The sequence below is a fragment of the Capricornis sumatraensis genome, chromosome 6 (genome assembly GCF_032405125.1).
Source record: "Capricornis sumatraensis isolate serow.1 chromosome 6, serow.2, whole genome shotgun sequence".
In the NCBI taxonomy this organism is placed as follows: Eukaryota; Metazoa; Chordata; class Mammalia; order Artiodactyla; family Bovidae; genus Capricornis; species Capricornis sumatraensis.
The window spans coordinates 112,832,478-112,854,702 of record NC_091074.1 but is presented as its reverse complement, the minus strand read 5'-3'; the positions used below and the strand labels follow the sequence as shown (position 1 = coordinate 112,854,702).

The following is a 22,225-nucleotide window of genomic DNA, read 5'->3' as shown; positions in this document are numbered from 1 at the left end:
TTTTTCTCCTCCTCCAGGGACTTTCCTGACTTCCTTCTATAGATGAAGGAAGGAGCACATGAGCACACTGTATATAAATATGCTTGGGAAAGCTTTCTTCTTCTTCTCCTTCTCTTTTTTTTTTTTTCTTAAACCAAACTTGGTTTCTGTTGTAGGCGGTGCATTCCCTAGCGGGGTGGGGTGGGGCCAAGTGTGTTGTGGAAAGGGGAGGGGGGGGCGGGCAAGGGGAGGAGTAGGCAGTGATTAATTCGTCCACTGTGAGAGCTGGGCTTCTATTTAATGGGGGGTCTCTCTGCCCAGAAGGAGTTGGAGGCAACTCTAGGAGCAGCAGGAACATGGCAGAGGGCCTGACACTGGGCTTCGGGGAAACGGCCAGCGTGGAAATGCTGCCGGAGGACGGCGGCTGCAGGCCCAAGGCCAGGGCTGGGCTGGCGTCCAGGAGGAGCAGTGCACACTGGCCTCTGACCTGCTGCCTGCTGTCGATCCCCATCCTGGCCGCACTCACCACCTACCTGCTCGTCGGGCAGCTCCGGGCTCAAGGAGAGGCCTGTGAGCTCCAGGTAAGTGAGACTTCTCTGTGACCTGGGGGTCCACAGACCTCCGGAGGCCACCTGGCCGCTACTGCAACTCTGGACAGAGCTCCAGGATCTGTCACGGTGCTTGCTTCCACATGCAGAGGAGAGGTAGAATGTGAGGGGTGGCGAAGTCCAAGCTGGTTTTTACTCTTAACATTTCCAGGGTATGAATTGTGCCTTTGGATGTTTATTTTGGAAAGAACTTCAAGCCACATATTTAGATACTGATAATGTACTGATAATTTGGGGATATTCCTTTTCTTTAAAAAAAGCTAAATTATTGGGAGGGTGGAGTGCGAAACTAATACATAGTTGTCGAAAAAAGATTGAAAATACAGATAAAGGGGAAAAGATAATTATCATTACCCATAATGCATGGAAGTGACCACAATTAACATTTTGGGGTATATAACTTCATATTTTTCAATAAGATGGGTTTATTTTTGAGTCTCCTAATATACTGTGATTTTATTTATTGTTAGTAAATTCACAGCAGCATGATGACATAGATGGTTGTATTATATTGCTGTATATGTATGTGTTATAATGTATTTAATCAACCCCCTTTCTTGGGTTTGGAAATATTCTTTATCAAAGCTCCAAAGAGAACCTCCTACTTGATTATTTATCTCTCCGGTCTTGGTCGGGGTAGGGTGTCAGGGAGCTTAGTCAGAGAACATTGGGTCTAGGAAAGCAATGATGCAATGGTTCGAGAGTGCTGACAGGTGATGGGGGAAAACAGTTCCAGACTAGAAACTCCAAAAACCTCAAAGCCTGAAGAATGTGTCATTCAAGCAATACCCTTAAAAAAAAAAAAAAAAAAAACTCTCCTGCATAATCTGTGATAAGTTATTTAACTTCAGTCCAAAGCATTAAATTCCAGAGGGGAAAACAGGTTCTTCAGCTGGTTTAACTGGAAACCTGTTCTCTAAGCACTGCTGGTGACTTGAAAGCAGAGACATGCTGAACCAGCCATGGTGGGCGTAACTCTCACCGCCCATCAGGGTCAGCAGAGACTGGGGCCCTGAGACTGACACCGGCTGAGATTCGGACGCCAGCATCCATGGCCACATGCCACCATTCAGGAAACGCAGAACAGGCAGACAACCCGAATTGCTGCTCATAATTACAGGAGAACAGGAGGGCATGGGGGTCTGGGCTGTGACCCCTAGACCACCGTGGGGCTGGTTCCTACAAAGTCAAACTGTAGAGTCCAGTCAACATTCTGGACTCTGCCCCTCTTTAGCCAGAAAGAATCGGGTGCTCTTGAATGAGGCACTAAGTGCTTTCCACCCTGAGCTCTCCTTGGTTCTGATGCAAAACCCTGTCTCTGCCCCAAATGACTGCCCAAGAGGTGTTGATCTAAAAGCCCATCAGGCGGGATGCTGTGGTCCCACGGGGGCAGTGATGTACCCAGTCGGGAAGAGAGTCGAGCCACAAGCTGGCACCTGACAGGAAGCTCTGTGAGTGGAAGAACCATGTGCCTGCCCTGTTGTAGGCACTCAAGAGACACAGAAGTTAATACTCCGTTCTGTCATTGCTAAATCAGTCTCCCTGGAGAGTAGACATGCGGGGACTTTTGGAGCTGTGGTTTGGTCAGGCTATACAACTTCTTGGTCAGAAAAAAGAGAAAGGGAAATGAGGTTAACTCTGGGGAGGAACTGGAGTCCTGAAAAGAAACACCAGCCCTGTTCAAAGAAGAGACTTAAATAAGAATGTTTAAAGAATTTAAAAGGGGTTCAAAGAAAGGTCAATTTGCTAAGACAGATTAATGGGAAGCACAGGGCTGGCAGCACCCTGGTGCGACCAACAGTATAGAGCTGGTCACCGCCTCTTGACCTGAAGAGGCAAACAGAGGGAGGCGCTTTAAAAGAGCCCAAGGAGACCTAACTTGTAGGAGAGGGCCTTCCTGGAGGGACAGCAGGGAGGCAACAGAAAGTGGGCAAGGGAAACTCTGAAGTGTCTGGTCCCAGCCTCTCATCCCATTGGGCAGAACTCAGCTGGAAGCTGGGTTCAAAAGAGCCAGGCAGGCAGCCTGCCAGGAGGGCAGATCTGCCAGGCACAGGACAGAAAGTGGACCCAGAGTGGCTAGCAGACAATAACTAGCTCAGAGGGGATGGAAGACAGTGGGATTCAAGAAGGAAAATCAGTTTACCAGGACAGCTTGGGTAGACATCGCAATGAAATGTCAGGGTTCTTAGCCACCCGACTTTGAAGCCCAGCTCAGTAGCTTCCAGTTGTGTGCATAAGCATGAGGCTTCTGTGTGTGTGTGTTTGCCTGTTTCTCTTTCTGCCAGAAAGGATTCTAATACCTGTGCTCTGACGGCACTAATAAAGCACGTGCAGGTGCAGTTTACATGCTGGAAACGTGGGGAGAGCGGCAGAAACACGTTCAGAGGACTTGCCAGCACCGGCTGTCACGCAGAGTCCATCCAAACTTCCTGTAATTGGAGTGACAGCTGTGGTTGCTGATTGGTTTTCTCCAGAGGAAAAGCCAACTTCTAATTTCTCTATGATAGAAGGTAGTTTTGCAACTCGGAGCAAGGTGCCCACCTAAATTAGGTACCTAGCACTGTAACTGGGAGGTGGGGGCATTATCTTTCCTGATGCTCACATTTCAGAGGCATGCTCCCAGGTCCAGGGAGGGGGTGGCGAGAAGAGACCTATGTGGTCTTTGAAAGAGTTTCTATACATTTCAAAGCAGAGAGAAAGCACTTATGAGTTTTCCAACATAAATGCTCGAGGAAAGAGGAAGGGAAAGAAATTTCCCTTATTTGAACAGGGGGAACAAAGCTTCTTATTTCTCATTTGCACTTGTCCTTATGACCTAGACCCACATCTCAAACCCAAATCTGTCTCCCTCAGAGCCTGACCTGTGATCTGCCCCACTGTGATCTGCCTGAGGGGACTGCCCCAGATGCACCTAGGGGCAAATCACCACCTTCCCCACCCTCCTCTCCAGGGGCTTCCCTTCTGTGTCCCTGTCCGCTCCTCCTCCTCCTCTTTACCACCCCCACCCAGCCCCACAACCACCATCTTCCGCCAACAGCCTTCAATGAGATCCATGGAATCTGAGCTTGTTTAAGCAACGATTTTTCAGGCCCAGGCAAATCAATGCTAATACAAGAAAAATTAAGAGAGGAGGGTCACCCAGACCTTCAAATACATTCACAGGCCTGAAGAGCTGGCTGAGCAGCAGAGGATAAACTGATGATAACACGTTAGAGACAATAATGACGATATGCTATGAGCTCCCATCTCACACGTGTAGGGAGAGTTCACAAACATGATCCCACTGGGTGTTCATCCCAACCTAGAGAGGCGGTGAGAGGGGGAGCAGAGGCATTTGGCAGACGGGGAACTGGGAGCGAGAGCATCAGTGGAGCACCCAAGGTCGCAGAGTAGGCGGATGGAGCGAAGCCTCAGAGCTGATGAATCCAAGGCGCCTTGATTTCCTTCTTACCTCCCCTCCTCCACCACCCCATCCACAATCAAGCTTTCAGCCAACAAAAGCACTTTCCATTTGCCCCTTTGCATGGATGAAAGAGGGGATCACCCTCATGTACTGGGGAGTTGAGGAGCACGGGGAATAGGAGAACTCTGCAAAATGAGAGATCCTGTAAAGAGGGGCCTGACCCTGACTCTCCCCATGGGAGCCGCAGTGATTCTGGGGAACCTCTTCACCGCACCGCGTCCTGGCCCCACCGCAGTGGCTTCATCTTTCACCCCTCACCCTTCTTTCCTGCCTCTGGCTCCTCAGCCCCTCTGGCTCCCCGAGGCCCCCTCAGGGCTCCAGTGCTCTTGCGCTCCAGGTCCTCACCTGGCCTCTTCCCCCTGTGAGGGTTGCACTGAGAGACCTCCTCATTCCACCCATGGAACAACCGTAGGAGGCCAGCATCCCTAAGGATCTTTCCTAATCTACCTCAGAAGAGAGCTGAGGCTTGAGAAGAGGAGGCTCAAAGGGGCTTGAAAGGAAGAGAGTGAGCAACGCGCAGAAGCTCCCCAAGTTTCCGTTTTCCCATCATTACCCACCCCACAGAAGAGCCCTGAGGATTCTAAGGAAAATCCATAAAGCCCCTCGAAAGTACTTGGCAATCTAGGCACTGTTGGGTGTTTGTCCCTTCCTTTCCCTTAGTAGAAGAGAGATTTATAGAAATTAAAAGATGGAAATGCCCTTAGTCCAAGGGTCAACAGCTATGACCCACGGGCCAGATCTCACCCACTGTGTTTGGTGGAAACACAGCCACACCCATGCGCTTACACAATGAACACGTTCACACTGGACGCATTACACACTGGATGTTTTCATACAAAGAGCAGAGTAAGTATTTGCGTCAGGCCCTGTGGTCTGCAGAGTTAATATTTACTATGTGGCCCTTTCCAGGAAGTGTCTGCTGACCCTTGATCTAGTCGAATGTTCTTGTCTTACAGTTCAGGAAACCAAGAATCAGAGAAGGGAAGGAAAAATCCAGGGTCACAGAGCAGGTTAGGGGCAGGCCTAGAATTAGATCCTATGTCTGTGTTTGCTTGGCCTCACTCTACCAGAAAACAGGACCAATTCCTTTCTTGCTGGGTCCCTAGACTAGACTTTGGAAAAGCAACAGCAACTTGTGAGTAGTCTTCCAGGTTTTTCTTAGCAGCAACAAAAATGGTCACCAACACTGTTAAAAAAAGAAAATACTTTAAACGGGACTCTTCCTTCAGGAAATGTGTTAGGAAAGATTCAATGTGACATATTATCCAGTAAGTTGAAGAGAAGAAATAAAAATGAGATTTGAGAAGGTTGGGCTAGTTGCCTTTAGACGAAGTGATCATAAATATAGCATCAGTTAAATATATCATGGTCCTTTCATGCAATGGGAAACTAAAATGAAGCATCTCTGTATGGAAGGGTGGGAATTTCTTGAAGATGTATGTTAGGTAAAAAAACTGAAGTACATAACAGCATATAGAATGTGAAATACTTCATTTTCTGAAAAAACAATATATATTAATATATATGAATGTGTCTATAAATGCTTAGACTATCTCAAGGAAGATGATCAAATAGACTGATAACTCTGTTAGTATCCAAGTGGGGAAACTGGGTGGCTGGGTAACAAAGGAAATAGGGAGATATTCTTGAACCCATAACATTTTGGACAAAATATATTTGTTACCTATACAGGGAAAAAAAAAAGAAAGGTAGACACAGTGAAGCATTTGAGACTCTTGAGGCATGCTAGATAGATTTGCATCGTGGAAAAACCGTGAGTCAAAAATTCAAACTCAATTTGAATTCTGGCTTAGCCACTTCTTAGCCATGTTACCTAATCTTCCTGGGCCTCAGCTTTTTAATGTATGAAATAGGGATAATTAGAAATAAAACACTTAAAGTATCTGGCAGGGTGTGGAGTATTAGCAGTTGCAGCAGCTAGGCCCCGGGAATTTCCCTGGTCATGGAAATTACATCACAAGAGGACGATTTCAGCAGCCTTCCTGGAATCTGCCATCAGCAGTCCAGAGAGCAGGTTTGGCACTGGAAGGCTTTTCTTGGTCTCTTTTAATATTTGTGAGCTGTCTCCATACCTCCTTCTCCACGCTGGTCTTGCCCCCTTCACCCATACTCAAATCCATCTTTTCCTAGCTGCTGTTGAACAAGGCCTGGGCGTTCTTTTGGCCTTTAGTGGCGGTCTATGTCCCCAACTCTGGCCCACAGGAACCCGGAGCCTAGGCCTTCATCTTCCCTCCAGCACAGAGTCTGCGCTCCAGGCATAGCTGAATGCACCGCACTGGCTGAGCCCGAACTCAGCACAGATCCACAGGCCGAGCCCTCAGCACTGTGTGATGAAAAGTCAGGAATGCCACGGGAGGCATGGCTTCCCAGGGCTGTACCATCATCAGTTTCGGTCCCTTCCTCCAGGTCCTACTTCTAAAATCTTCTGCATGCACTCTCCTCACCTCTCCTCGGTCCTCTCCAATCTCAGTTCCAGCCCTTCCTGAAAATCCCTGCAAGGCTCCTGGTTCTTGTTCCCTGCACCCCTCTTTCTCCTACACATGGCCCCTGAGACATCCTGGTTTTGCTCCAGATCAGTGGGACCCAACAGTGATGCCAGCTCAGGCTTCAGCATGGTACACACTACAGGGAAAGCCATGGCCCTTCCAGGCCACAACTGTGACCTTATTATAATTTATGGGCTTCCCTGGAGACTCAATGGTAAAGAACTCGCCTGCAATGTGGGAGATCTGGGTTCAATCCCTGGGCTAGGAAGATCCATGGAGGAGGGCATGGCAACCCACTCCAGTATTCTTGTCTGGAGAACCCCCATGGACAGAGGTACCTGGTGGGCTACAGTCCTTGGGGTCACAAAGAGTTGGACATGACTGAGCGACTAAGCACATTATAATTTATTATATACCAGACTCCATTCTAAGCTTTTTTATATTCAGAGTTTTGAGACAAGCACATGAGGTCACGCCTATAAAGTTCTTAATGTGGGATCCAGCATGTAACACGTGCAATGAATGTTTACTGTTGATGTTTAGTGCATCATCTCAGTTAATCCGTGAAATCACACAATGAAGAAAGTACTGCTATTATCTCTGTTTTAGAGAAGATGAATCTGAGGCTTAGAAAATCTAAACCACACACAGAGCGATATTGGGATCAGAACCCCCATGCATGTTCGTTGCTCTTAACCGTGATGCTAGTCTGCCTTTGAGTATAAAGCCAGAAAATTATTCACTTTCTGGGGTAGTCAGAGAGGATTTAACACTGATACTCTAGAAAATACCTTTCACATAATAAGTGCTCAAAAATACGACTTCCCTTTCTCCTCTGGGGACACCTAGCAGTCCCTAGCATACAGAAGGCACTCATAAGTGTTTCCTGGATGGAGAGAAGAATGGAAGAATGCACAAGGTACCTGACCTCCCTAAGCCTTAAACTCCCCATCTATAAAACAGAGAGAGTAACATATTTTCTTCCTAGCATTGCGTTGAGAATTCTGCACGACGTCCAGAAAGCTATTGCCTTATGGCAGATGCTCCACAGACATCATTTCTCTGCTGAGGCCACCTTTAAGTGTTTTATTTCACTGAAGCTGTTCCCTCTGTTGGATGAAAAGATTAAGCCCCTTTGCTTGTCTAGAGGAAACATAGTTGAGAGAAGTGCTTTTTGTAAACTGCAGAACCCTGAGCACTCAGCAGCTGCCTCTGCTGTAGCCTCAGGTAGTCTGGGCACAACTGGAGGAGAAGCCCAGCCCATTCCTAAGGTCAAACCAGAGGCAAAGTGCAGAGAATCCAGAGGAGGTGAGGGTGTGCTGCAGAAATGAAAGGATGGGAGGGCAACTGAGCTGGTATGTGAATTGCACACTTCCGCTGGAGCTCCTGGCTACTGACTCCATGATCCATCCATTCCCTCTTTAAAATAAACACACATTACTCAAGGCCAGCGTCCTCTTCTAAGAGAGCACAGGCAGCCCTGTGGCAGCAGCACCGTGGCTCTCAGAGGTCACCCCCCAGCCTGGTGTCCTTAACGAGACCCTGCAGCTGAAAGCAGCAACAAGCATGGGGTTTGAATGGATGAGGCTATATCCCAATCCTTCAACTCCTGTAGACTCTGCAAGGGCAGGAGTCTAGAAGCAAACTGTGGACTAAGGAGGCCTCTCCTGTTCAGAGAAAGAGAGAGCTGTCCAGAGCATCAAAATGATCCAAATGTGCCACTAGTCATACAGAGACCCAGGGGTGGCTTCTGTTCACCACTGCAGTGGTGGAGACGAAGGGAAGGTATGTGGAACTGTTGTAGCCACACGTGCTGGGAAACAAATTCACTCAGAAGGACAATGCAGATAGTGGAGTGCAGTTTATTACACCGGCAGGCCCAAGGCAGTCTCCTCTTACCCAAGGACCCAGACCAGTTTTTGTGAAAACCTTATATACCCTAAGTGTACGTGCCCAAACCCACCTCCCCAAATTCCCTGAAACTAGTCTGAACAAAGGAAAAAGAAAGATACAATCAAAGTTAACCCGTGATTCATATGCCTTAAGCCTGAGTACTGGACTGGGTTGCCTTCTCCAGATAGTTAACAGTGGACAGTTATCAATAGGCTTGAGGTCATATCCCAATAAGCATAATAGAATGTATGATTCTATTCGGTTGCACAGATAATTAGAGTATTCTTTTAGGCTATGGAGAGCCCTGGGGCTCTTCCTTCTGAGGGCCTGGTTTTCCAGTTGGTATGTCGTTTCCATAGATACTGGGCATAGAGCTCAAAGTCCGTTAGTCTGGTCCAAGATAGAGTCCTGCTTTCAAGATAGAGCCTGTTCTGTTTCCTCCTTCAGAACCAACAACACATACCGTAAGGATTGACTGAGCCCAAACAAAGAAGGAAAATGAATTGGCTTTCTACTCTACGCACATGGTCTTTCTTAGCCATCACAACAGTCTTGGGAGGAAAGAATCCGTTTGCTTTTATTGATGAGACTGTCTCATTGAGGTTGTCACGTGTACGTGCTCAGTCACGTCCAACTCTCTGTGACCCTACGGACTGTAGCCCATCAGGCTCCTCTGTCCAAGGGATTCTCCAGGCAAGAATACTGGGATGGGTTGCCAGTTCCTCCTCTAGGGGATCTTCCTGATTCAGGTACTGAACCCGCGTCTCCGGCATCTCCTGCATTGCAGGTGGATTCTTTACCGCTGTGGACACTAGGAAATAATACAGCTGAGATTTCCACCTTTTGTTGGGCTGCAAACACCACATTCTTTGCCTTGCACCATTTGGAGTGTTCCATGTAAAGCTCCATCCAGTGTACCTTGGAGGTGGATGAAATGAAATGGCTTTGGCATCAAACGTTTCCAGGTTGGGTATATCCTTGTGCAAGTACCAACAGGAAATTGCAAAAGGAAAAGGCAAGGCAACAAGCATCTGTGTATTTCTCCTAGAAGTTCTGGGAGAATGTTATGGGTCATAAAGCATTTAAGTCTTTGCAACTGTGGTATTTATGATGGTACGAAATAGATGTCTCTTCCTGTTTATGAATTTACTATGGAGTGAGTACAGACGATGGGAGAAAGGATAAGTGGGTCATTAGTTAAAATATGCTCAAGGGATTTTTCTGGGCAAATGCCAATAAGAGAATCTCAAAGACCATATCACTTCAGGCTCATCCATCATGTAGTCGGCTAATGTTTATCGGGCTCCTGACATGTGCCAGTCTGTACTTGGTCTAAAGGTTCAGATCCCTCACCCTCTTTGCCTTTGATTTATAAAGACAATAAACAGGTGATAACCTCTCCTGAGAGCAACTGGAGTACTAGATGAGGCAAGCACAAAAGCACTAATAGTGCCTGGCACCAAGGAGCCCTCAACTAGACTGCAGTCTCCTCCTTCCCTCCATCTTTCCTTTTTCCTTGTTGGAGCTATTACAGAATTTCCAAAATGTCTGAAGTAATAGGTCATGGTTAGTTTGAGTTGCTGCTGCTGCTAAGTCACTTCAGTCGTGTCCGACTGTGTGCGAACCTATGAACTGCAGCTTGCCAGGTTCTCTGTCCATGGGGTTTTCCAGGCAAGAACACTGGAGTGGGGTACCATTTCCTTCTCCAGGTGATCTTCCCAACCCAGGGATCAAACTGGGTCTCCTGTGTCTTAGCTGCATTGGCAGGCAGGTTCTTTACCACTCAGTTTCCCAGATGGAGCAGTGGTAAACAGTCTGCCTGCCAATGCAGCTAAGACACAAGAGACGCTGGTTCAATCTGCGGGTTGGGAAGATCCCAACTGGAGGAGGGCAAGGCAACCCACTCCAGTATTCTTGGCTGGAAAACCCATGGACAGAGGAGCCTGGTAGGCTACGGTCCGCAGAATCGCAAAGAGTGGATCCTGACTGAGCATGCACACGCTATGCACACACTATGGAATCTATGTGCACCGCCCCCTCAAAAAAAAAAAAAAAAAAAGCAAGAAGGGAAAAAAAATCAAATGCAAGTGAAAATTCCCTGATCTATAAGGAATATCTTCCCTGGTGACTCAGATGGTAAAGAATCTTCGTGCAATGCAGAAGACCCAGGATCAATCCCTTGGTTGGGAAGATCCCCTGGTTGGGAAGATCCCCTGGAGGAAGAAATGGCAACCCACTCTAGTATTCTTTCCTGGAAAATTCCATAGACAGAGGAGCCTGGCGGGCTATGGTCCATGGGTTCCCAGAGAATCGCAAGTGACTGAGCAACTAATACTTTCACTTTTACTTTTATTAACTAACTTTATAAGACCTAAAGGGGAAAAAACATGAGTTTGCTTTGCTTGGGCTAATAAATACCAAAGTAGCAAGCATCCTACTTTCCCATGAACATATATACTGGTGTGCAGAGACATTTGCATCTTCTGATTCTGATCCTGGCCAGCTTCCACAACTTTCAACAAATATTTCTAGGGCTGTGACTAAGCAGAGAGCAGAGCCTGATGAAAACAACCTCTGGAGGCCTCTGTACTAAACGACTATGGCTATCCACTTCCACCTAATCATTTTTTTTTTTTCAGATTTAAACAAAATCTCAAAACTTTGCATTTAGAATACATGCAAAGTTTTGGATTTCCTTTTTATATATAAATTTATTTATTTTAATTGGAGGCTAATTACTTTACAATATTGTATTGGTTTTCATACATCAAGTTGTAAAATTCTGGATAAAGTCACTGAAACTGAATCTTACTCCATCTTCTGCTCTCTCTTCTGTCTGTCATTCTGGTGCATGGGCATCAATTGGACAATCCAGTGGGAGAGCCAGGCACTGTCTGAGGTGCTAGGAATGTGGGGATGAGCAAGCCAGACCAAGTCTTGCTAGAGAGATGAAGCAATCAGCCCACAAATAAGCAACAACACTTCAGGGAGTGATAAATGCTCTTAAGGGGAAATAAAACTTGGATCCTTGTTCTCAGCCAGTGATTTGAGAAGACATTTAATGGGAAATAGATATGGGAAAGAGAATTATATTTCTCAGGGGTGCTCTTGGATTCCGTATCTATTCAGATTTGTGAGCTAATGTTGCAGTAACCAGCACTTCTCAGGAGCCATCATCTCCTTGGTACCCCAGAATAACCAAAAGTGATAAACAGGAGTCAGGGTTGGAAGACAGTAAGCCACTTACTGACATTTTTCCTAAGCAACCACCTTGAGAGCAACAGGCATTGAGCCAGGACACGAGCATAAACCTTGCCTCGAAAACTTTCTGTTTCATCCTCTCAAATCTCCTGTTTATTCATTCCTGCTTCTCATCACAGTCATCTTCCTTCCATGATAGAGTGATTATTAAGAGAAAAAGTGTACTTTCCTGGTGTTACTGTGCATGAGAATCCTCCTGCCAACGCCAGGGACACGAGTTCAATCCCTGATGCAGGAAGACTCCACATATCATGGAGCAACTAGGTCCATGGGCCACAACCACTAGGCAGGCGCTCTAGCGTCCATGAGTTGCAACGACTGAGCCGGCGTGCCCTAGAGCCTATGCTCCTCAGCAAGAGAAGCCGCCGCAAAGAGAAGGCCACGCACCACAACACAGAGAAGCCCCGCTTGCCACAACTAGAGAAAGCCTGCGTGCAGCAACGAAGACTCAGTACAACCAAAAATAGAAATACATAAATCATTTTTTAAAGAAAGAGAGAGACATAGCAATGGAAGGCTTTAGATGCTGTTCGTGGAAAGAGAGTCCCAGCTGACCCTCTTCTTGGAGACCCTTGGAATGTTTTGTTCTTCAAACCTGCCAACTGGCAGGCACTATCACAGCCTCCAGATGTTTGGTAGCATGCTGGGTGGGCCACTTCAAACCCACACACATCCATCCATATATGAAAATAAAATGTGTGCCCAAGTTACAGAAATCCAGCAGAGCAAATAGGGAAATGTGTTCACTCCTAAATTCTTGCTAAAGACAAGCGGACTCTGAGCCATGAGAAATGCTCCAGACTCTTAGCTGAAAGTCTGCTTAGACAAAAATAAGCAAGATGTTCACAAAGATCTCTCAGTGAAGAACTCAATGAAGTAGAAGGCCAACCGGGGAAGGTACCGTTTCCTACACCAGGGGATGCAACCAGGCTACCCAGTTCTCTCTGAAAACTCACCTTCAGTTTCCTGCCTTGCCAAAGGGTCAAGTCCTTTATCAGCTGTGTCAATAACAAGTAAGGAAACAGCTACAGAGTAAGCTCATTTCTAGGCTGCTTCCCTGCCTATCAAGCTCATCCAAGGTCTTCATGCTGGATAAGTCATCATGTTGATTGGGTTTAAGTGTTCAAAGACGACTGTGCTCATGGCGCTATGCTAAAACCATATAATGTGTTCATTTGGCAGCAATGCTCTGTTGAGCCTCTTCACTCTTGCACAAGCTTCCGGCCTTGTCCAAAATGGTCATTATCTTTATTACATGGCTAATACCTGTAAGACTCAGTTCAAGGGTAATTCCCCCTGACTCCCCCACTTCTGGGCCAAGTTCCTGTTTTCTGGACTCTGTGTTTCCCCCACTGCCACAGTGCATGGAACCTCTAGCACTTATCCATCCACCTCAGCAGATGAGGAACTTACCCAGAAGTTAGAAGGAATAATGGCTGAGGACTTAGGATTCTGGAATCAGTTGGCCTGGGCTAAAGCCCTGCTCCTCCACTTTCCAGGTATAAGACACTGGGCAAGTTTCTTAGTGTCCCTAGGCCTAATTTTCAATATGAGGATATAAAGGGCATCCACTGCAGAGACTCACTGCCAGGATGAAGGAGGCAAAGCACATGAAGGGCTTAGCACAGCACAGTGCCGCTCCTCAGGGAATAAACAAGGCTGCATTTACGGCCTTCTTCAGGTCTCTTGAATCATTCACTTAGTTGCCTCTCATGCCTGGAGTAGACAGAACCTGCTGCTTCTCTTGCTCAGTCGCTCAGTCGTGTCCGACTCTTTGTGACCCCGGGGACTGTAGCCCAGCAGGCTCCTCTGTCCATGAGATTCTCCAGGCAAGAATAGTGGAGTGGGTTTCCATGCCCTCCTGCAGGGGATCTTCCTGATGCAGGGATCAAACCTGCGTCTCAAGTGTCCCCTGCACTGCCAGTGGATTCTTGACCGCTGAGCCACCAGAGAAGCCAAAGAGAACGTGGAAAGGGATAAATAGTGGATAACAAGGCTGGGGTGGGAGCTGGGACTTTAATTCCAACATAAGCATTTAGCACTGTGTCTGAAAGGTTAGAGGGGGCACTGAAGGTTTAAGAACAGAGTTGTGTCTCAGAGTGATGCTTCAGAAAAAGCCCTTTGAAGGCAGCTTAAGAGATGGGTTCAAGAAAAGAAGGAACCAGGTGGAGGAAGACCTGTTAGGAGGCTGTGGGAAGGATCCAGGAGAGCAGTGTGCTGAAACCTGGAGTAGAGGCATGAATGACAAAATTTTCAAAATAAAAATAATACTTGGGTTTGTATAAGAAGAAAGAAGCCAGCAAATTTCAGGCTTGGTAACTGAAGAGAAGCAGTAGTGGCACCATCAACACAACACACAACTGGGAAGTGGACAAAAGGGCGCTGGGAGGGGAGAGAGTCATTAGGCAATGCGGGTGGGGGGCTTCCCGTAGACGTCAGGCAACGTGTCTTGGGAGTCACACAAGCCTGGCGGCCTGGGCTCTAACAAGATCACTGTTATCACAGAACTGCTCCGACCTAGACCCACCAACAACCCAGCTACATCCATAAGACCACATGTGCATATGCAGAGAATCCACACACACAACGTGTAGACACACAGATGCAAAAACACATTGACTTACACCCTCTCCCACTGATAAAATTGTCTTCTCTCTTACTCACATAGTTTCTCATTCACAAGCACACACACACATACACACATGAATTTTAAAATGTAAAATTAACCAAGTGTTCATGGTGACACTATGATGAGTGGTCACGTGGACTACGTAGCTACAAGAACCAAATCAAAAGACCCTGAGTTGAGTCAAAATTGTAGCAGAGGAGAGAACATTGGATAATGTAAGACAGTGATCTTATTCCTAAACTAAGAACTTAGTTTTGCTCCTGAGTTCGTATGCAGGTCTTATGAGTGGTGGTTCTTCATTTCCTAGGCCTTCTCCACACTGACTCATACATTTTCTTCATCTCTGACCCAGGGGTTTTCTGTTGCTGGGGATGTTATTATTCCCATTTTTCAAATGAAAATGCCAAAGCTCAGAGTGGAAGTATCTTGCTCAAGATTATACTGTTAATAAATGGTAGAACCAGGATTCAAATCCAGTCTGTCTACTCCCCAAAGCAGTTACTCTTTAACTACCCTTTGGTATCTGAAATGGCTCACAAACTAGGGTTGCAAGAATGGAAAAGTCTTCATATATTACAAAGCAATAAGGCAGAATTATGGAGGGTGATGATGAGAGAGTATAGTCATTTCTTTTTCAGTCTCATTTTTTGCAACAGTTCCAATTTTTAAATTGTGCTGAAGAAAAGAAAATAAAGCAACTGTGGCTATTTGTTCAAATAACAGAAGCAACGATAAGATGTCAGAGTGCCCTAGAATGGAGCAGGAAAAGCTCTCAGGACGAAATTTTAAAGCTGAGCTTCAGAGACAAGCCTAGGAGAGAGAAAGGTCATTGGGGTGCTGGAAGAGCAAAGGAGAGCGCTTGGGTGCAAGACTTCCACCAACCCAATATTCCCATGCCCATCTCCCTTATCTCTGAGGACCAAGGCTGGGTAGCAGCAGCATCTTAACTGTGCTCATGATATGGGCAGTGGGTCAAAAGGACCACAGATGACTTGAACCATGTCTTTCTTTCCCAACAGACTCAAAAAGAACAGGAGATTGGACCTTCACATCAGCGAGCTTGTAAGTGTGTTCATATTTTATGCCATTTCTTGTGGGATGCAAGAACGTTTCTTGCAGTTCTGGTATGTGGGAAGTTCAGATGCAGACTCAGAGGAAAAGTGAGGCTCCTCCTCAGTCACTAGGAAGGCAGAATGGTGCCATGGCCAAGTGTATGGCCTGTGGAGTTGACAGTCTTGAAACAAATAATTTCACCTTCCTCGATCTCAGTTTACTCACCTATAAAAATGGTGATAATAGTACCAACCTCCCAAGGTTAGTGTGGATTAAGTTAACTCCTAGAAAGGTATTTTTTCAATACCTAGCACATCAAATGTATGCAGTAATTTTTCTTCTTATCATCAATGTCATCTTTATTACTACAGTTAGAACACAGTTATCCAATATAATCACCTCTGAGAACTGACAGGGAAACAGAGGTTCAGAGAGGGAAGGGGATTTGCCAAGGTCACATAGCTACAGGGCAGTCCCCAGCTAATTCTGTTAGCACGTTCAGATGGCTCAGAAAATACAGTTGAAGGGACAATGAAGAAGGCAAATCAGCTCCCACAGAACAGACAGAAGCAAAGGAAAGGCAAGATGAGCTTTGATGAACACCAACCACGTGCCAGGAGTCATGTTGAGCACTCATCATCCATGGTAGGAACTGATGTGCCCATCTTAGATATGAGAAAACAGAGTTTCAGGTTGGATAACTTGGCCAAAGTCATGGGGTCAAGATTCACTTGTGTTCAAGATTATTTCTTCTGAGGCTGCCCTGCCCCTGGGTGGAGGGAACCCTGAACCAAGCTGGAGGAGAAGAATGCTTCTCTCCGGTTGCAGGCACCATGCAACTCCCCAAATGCTGTCTTCACTCCAGTCACCCTCCCACTCATACAAGCATTTTTCTCCTTTCCTTACAGATGTACCTCCTGGAACTGACAGGGAGAAACCAAGGGCACACCTGACAGGTAATATCTTCTGAGTGTGTTTTTGAAGAGGCTACGGGCCATGGACCTGAAGTTTCTTTCAGTGTTTGCCAAAACTCAAGTGTGTAGCTTTAAAACAGAAACCACACCCCTTGGTAACAAGACTCAGTCAAGGATTTTCAGATTTCTTCCTCCCTTGAAGGGTCCAAAGCCCCTTTGTTTCTTGGGCATTTTCTTTCAGATTCTATCAGCTCTCCTCCTTCTCTATCATTTCTCCCTTCATTTTCACACTTGGTCATTCAGAAATGACTTTCCTCAGATTCAGAGAGTCATATAATTATAAATCTAGTCAAAGATGAATGCTCCCCTGAGTTGCCAATTTATTGAGTCCATCTGTGCTCTATTCAAGATGAAGTTATTGGGCATTTACATTCAGCTAGGTATTTCTAAAGAATTTTCATTTGTGAAAAGATTAAGAGCAATCTCTTAGCATCACCAGTTAGTTAGATTCCCAAGTTTAGTGTTGACATTCCTGACACCTTGTGTCTGGAGTCACATATACTTCTAAGACTCCAGAGACGAAAGCAAGACAGTGCAGCAGGATGTATTAAAAACCCACTGAAATACTAGAGCATTAAAAGAAGCATATTCTTCTGACCTATAACAAAGTCTGCAACCCACAAAGGGATATCCCTGTGGCCCACATTTGCCTTAATGTTTGACCAAGTGGGAACTGTGGTGAGTCCTAAGTGAGGATGAGGGCCAGGGAGATGTCAGTTGCTATCACTCACCACTTACCTATGAAAATGGGAGATACTGAACAGGCTTGGCAGGAAAATCCTAGAAACCAAGTATGGAGATGCCACTCCTTTTCCTATTGAGTGGGGGGAATGGAAATTGGAACAGGAATCTATCCCAGGTTTACTGAGCTTTTAATATGTCTCAAGCACTGCTGTTTTCCCTAGTGGCTCAGGTGGTAACAAATCTGCCTGCAATGCAGGAGACCCGGGTTCGATCCCTGGGTCAGGAAGATTCCCTGGAGAAGTGAACGGCAACCCACTCTAGTATTCTTGCGTGCAGAATTCCATGAAGAGAAGAGCCGGGCGAGCTACAGTCCATGGGGTCTCAGAGAGTCAGACACAACTGAGCGACTAACACTTTTGAAAACTAAACACTATTTAGACATTTTACATTCAGGATCTCTTTCAAGCTGCGTATCAGCCCAATAAGATGGGGAAACGGAGGCTCAGACAACTAAATTCACTTTCCCAAGTCACAGGACGAGGAAGAGTTGAGATTTGAGACTGACTCCAACTATTTCCGCTACAACATACTTGCTACTCAAAAGTCCTGCTTGCTGCTGCGTTGACTCAGCTAATTGCATACCAATTTAACAGAACTGACCTTGTCTAGAAAATACATGCTTTTGCTTCTAATCATCTGGAATTAAGCTTTTTTTTTCCTTTCTCTAATTTTTGACTGCACTTGGCATACGGGATCTTAATTCACTGACCAGGAATGGAACCCGTGTCCCCTGAAGTGGAAACGTGGTGTCTTAACCACTGGACTGCCAGGGATGTTCCAGGAAATGATTTTTTTAAAATCTATTGCATCACCCACAAAGAAGGAGTAGAGACTATTAGAGGTGACTGGTAAAAATGGCTTTTACAGATTTTGCAGAGAAACAACAGAGCTGCCAGGGCCCACTCAGTGCAGGGATCAGGAAAGACCAACACACATTCTAAACATGTGTTGTAATCACAGAAGAAGTCACAATGTAGTCAGCAATGGGAAAGACACTTTAGAAAATCCGGGAACCAGGTTTTGGTCACTTAGCAAGTGAGAACTTTGCTGAACACTTCTTTAAACATAACCTATCCCCAAACTGTGGCCAACAGTACATAATGGTTATTGCTATGAATTTCAAAAGCAGTTGTAGGAAATTAAAATGTGTTTTTATTTTTTCTGAAAAGTACCAGTTTTATTGCAGGTTATCTTATTTGCAATCAATGGTTTGAATCAATGGTTTGATTCTATTCATTTTTTTTTCTGCTATCGACAAAGCCTCATAAAAAGCCTTCATTCCTATGTTCTATATAATGTATGTGAAAATGAAAATGTTAGTAGCTCAGCTGTGTCCAACTTGCAAGCCCATGGACTGTAGCCCACCAGGCTCCTCTGTCCATAGGATTCTCCAGGCAAGAAAGCTATAGTGGGTAGCCATTCCCTTCTCCAGGGTATCCTCTTGACCCAGGGATCAAACCAAGGTCTTCTAAATTGCAGGCAGATACTTTACTGTCTGAGCCACCATTTTAAATAATGCAAACATAAAAACATAATAAAGTATATATATAATGAAAAAGGTTTATTTTTTAATGTCAAAATGAAAGAAGTTAGCTTATTTGGGGAAAGAGAATAAATATATATAGAAGTAACACTGTATCCAGCCATCACGATAAAAACGTCCACATCTCTTCCACTTGTCTGCTCTTTAGAACAAGACTATGAGAGAGCTTTGTCTCCAGTTCACAGGCAAGAGACTGAGTTTCAGACAGAAGAGCCTCCATGTTATAGTCAGGATTAGTACAGGGCCTCAGGGGCCCAGAGTCCTGGTCCCTTTCACTCCTCAAGTCTGTGGTATTTTGGCTTACATTTTGGCCCTTTTGATGTGGGAGAAGCATTGCAAAATCTTTTGGATCTCTGGTGTTCTGCATGCTAAATTTTTATTAATTACTGCCTGTGTTTCCCGTGGCTTTGGAATAGGCATTGGAAGGGAGTTATAGGTTACATGACTCTCTCTGACATCTCTCTCAGTAGCGGAGCATTTCAGAAACCAAAAGGCTAGTAAAAGTAAACGTAGTTTAGAGGATGTTCCTAACATACATTATCTCTTAATCCTTTCCACTGGTATTATCTCCTTTTCATTTTTTAAATTTTTTTTTTGTTGTTTTAAGGAAAAGTACAGAAAAAAATCATCTTTAATAAATACTTTATGCAAAAGGATTATGCAAAATACTTCATGCAAAGTGGGGAGGTCGGAGAGGGAAGAGACTTGCAAACAGAAGGACCTCGGACCATAAAGTCTGCAAGTTTCTCAAGAGATAGGCTGAAGGGTTTTCCTTTTATAGAAGGGAGTACATACAGCTAAAAAGAACCATGTATGGGGAAGTAGGATGGAAGTTTGGCTTGATCAGCTCAGTGAATGCTTTATCCTGAGGCCAGCATATTTTCAGGAGGCTGGCTCAGGTTGAGGATCAGGTTGAAGGTGGACAGAATTTCAGGTGCCTGGAGAAAGGAGAGTAGGAGATTTTTTTTTTAACCTTCTTTGGTCTCCAAGATCACAGGGCTCAGAAAAAATTCAAATTTATCAAACAGGAAAATTCAAGTCCAGAGAGGCAAAATGATTTGCTTGAGGTCACCTGCCTAAGATGCTACTCTCTGAACAGAAGTGTATGTCCATTCACACATCCTCTACTCATTCCTTCTCAAAGAGACTGTTAGCGTTGGTTTTATCCAATCTCTTTACTCTTTGAAAATGATGTAAGATTCTTCTTAGCAAATTCCTTAGGTTCTGACACAAGCAATGAAACCACCCTCTTGTCTTTGCAGTTGTGAGACAGACTCCCATGCAGCCCTTGAAAAATCAGTTCCCAGCTCTACACTGGGAACATGAACTTGGCTTGGCCTTCACCAAGAACCGGATGAATTACACCAACAAATTCCTGGTGATCCCAGAGTCGGGAGATTACTTTGTTTACTCCCAGGTGACCTTCCGAGGGACCATATCTGAGTGTGGTGAAATCAGCAAAGGGAGGCAACCAAACAAGCCAGACTCCATCATTGTGGTCATCACCAAGGTAACAGACAGCTACCCCGAACCAACCCAGCTCTTAATGGGGACCAAGTCAGTGTGTGAAATAGGCAGCAACTGGTTCCAGCCCATCTACCTAGGGGCCATGTTCTCCTTGAATGAAGGGGACAAGCTGATGGTGAATGTCAGTGATATCTCTTTGGTAGATTACACAAAAGAAGATAAAACCTTCTTTGGAGCCTTCTTGCTATAGTGGTAAGACAGATGTCATTGTACGGAGGTCCTCTGCTTCTTAGGTCCTAATTTTCCTCACTCGTAATTATAACCAGGAGGCTTTGTCGGAGCATTGATAGAGACAGCGGTTAAGAAATTTAGGGGCCAAAAATTCATACTTTATATACCTGACTGATGAGAATACTAATCAGAAAACAGGCAGAAGACAGCAGACCTATTATCAGAGCTGCCTGGAAGAGCGGTGAGTTTCTAAACATTAAAACACTGATCACCAAATGAATGGAACATTTCCATGCCTGGCTCCTATGCATTTGTCAAGAAGAGGGCCTAGGTACTGTTCAATTTTATTATGCAGCATTTGCTTCAGTTCAGGAAACTTAAAAACAAAATTCAAAGCCCCAGAAATAGTCCAAACACTTCAGAGGCAAAATCCTTCATCAGTTCCCCCAAACACATACTTTAATGCCTTACCAAAAAAGAGAAAAAAAGAACTGATATTTCTTATAAATGTTCTTCAAGAAAAGGAATTCATTTTCATGCCATCTGTGCCAAATGAGAAAAACTACCTTTCTTTTTATTATGTACACATGCATCAAAACAAGCAACTGTGAGTTCCACATGCATATTAAAAATACAACAGCACCTATTCAGCACAGTGTGCTAAACCAAACCACGCTATGAAGAACGAGACAGACTTTACCCAAATGTATATGGATACCTGGCTCCTGGTCAAATACCACTCAATGTATTTCAAGGTCTAATTCCAATTCCTAACAAATATCACCGGATACTGTTAAACATAAGATTTCTGGAGCTCTCCTCACTATGTATAAGACAACCAGCTGATTCGGCCATTCAAGAAACTTGAAGACAAGAGTTCTAGCAAACAGACCAATCATATAACAAAGCTGATTGATCCCAAGAGACGATGGACTTATTCCCTGGGAGGAAAATGCCAATCACCAAATCTGGAGATGTTAACTGAGATGTGCTTTGAGGTTTGACTCACTTTATATGCAGAGTGTTATATGGGTACTTTGAAAATATTCAAAGGGATTTAAATGTGGAATTGGCTCATCAGCCCAGCCAAGGCGTCTTTCCTGAAGAAGAGGAAGAACACTGAGGTCCTTCCTGTGCTTCTATGAATTCATATCCTCTGTGATCCTCAGATCTGTATGATTTTCCTGCACCCATGTGTCAAAGGTTGGAGGGACATTCTTGTTCTCTTAACCTCTCTTGATTAGTCTGTAAAGGAGGAATCCGTCAATTTGTTTCCCAGGATCAAATGAGCTCATGGGGATGAAACACGTTAGCTTTGGGCATTCTGTGAAGCCCGCGAGTATTCAGTGTGACCTGGGGAGTGGTCTCCAGCACCTTGGCCTTTGTTATAGATATCCCCTATTGTGAGAGACCTCACAGATGGGTCTGCAGGCAAACCTGGCAATGACATCACTCTTACTTGGGCTTCCCTAGTGGCTAAGCTGATAAAGAATCCGCCTGCAATGCAGGAGAACTGGGTTCGACAGAAGGGAACGGCTACTCACTCCAGTGTTCTGGCCTGGAGAATTCCATGGACTATTCCACAGGGTCACAGAGAGTTGGACACGACTGAGCAGCTTTCACTTCACTTCACTCTTACTCATTACCGCAGAGGCAGAGACATGTATGACGGGCTTCCTGAACACGATGACTAGTGGAGCAGTACCTGACCAACACTTGTTGAGCGATACATAAGTAAATAAAAATTAATTTCTAATTTCTTAGTTGGGAGGTTAAGGCTCTGAAGCCCTCAGTTTCTCCAGTCAGCAAAGGGCTCAGCATGAGCAAAGAGTAGGGCGTGGTCCCTTCCACCTGGTTCAAAAGTTTCTTTACA

The 22,225-nt window shown here is 45.2% G+C and overlaps 1 protein-coding gene across 1 annotated transcript; it reads left to right on the top strand.

Annotated features, from left to right (window-relative positions):
* Nucleotides 1-335: 335 nt before the first annotated feature.
* Nucleotides 336-20,371, top strand: TNFSF15 (TNF superfamily member 15). Its single transcript, XM_068974753.1, has 4 exons — nt 336-560; nt 15,360-15,402; nt 16,302-16,349; nt 19,917-20,371. The coding sequence occupies exons 1-4, from the start codon at nt 336-338 to the stop codon at nt 20,369-20,371; spliced, it is 771 nt and encodes a 256-aa protein (XP_068830854.1).
* Nucleotides 20,372-22,225: the final 1,854 nt, after the last annotated feature.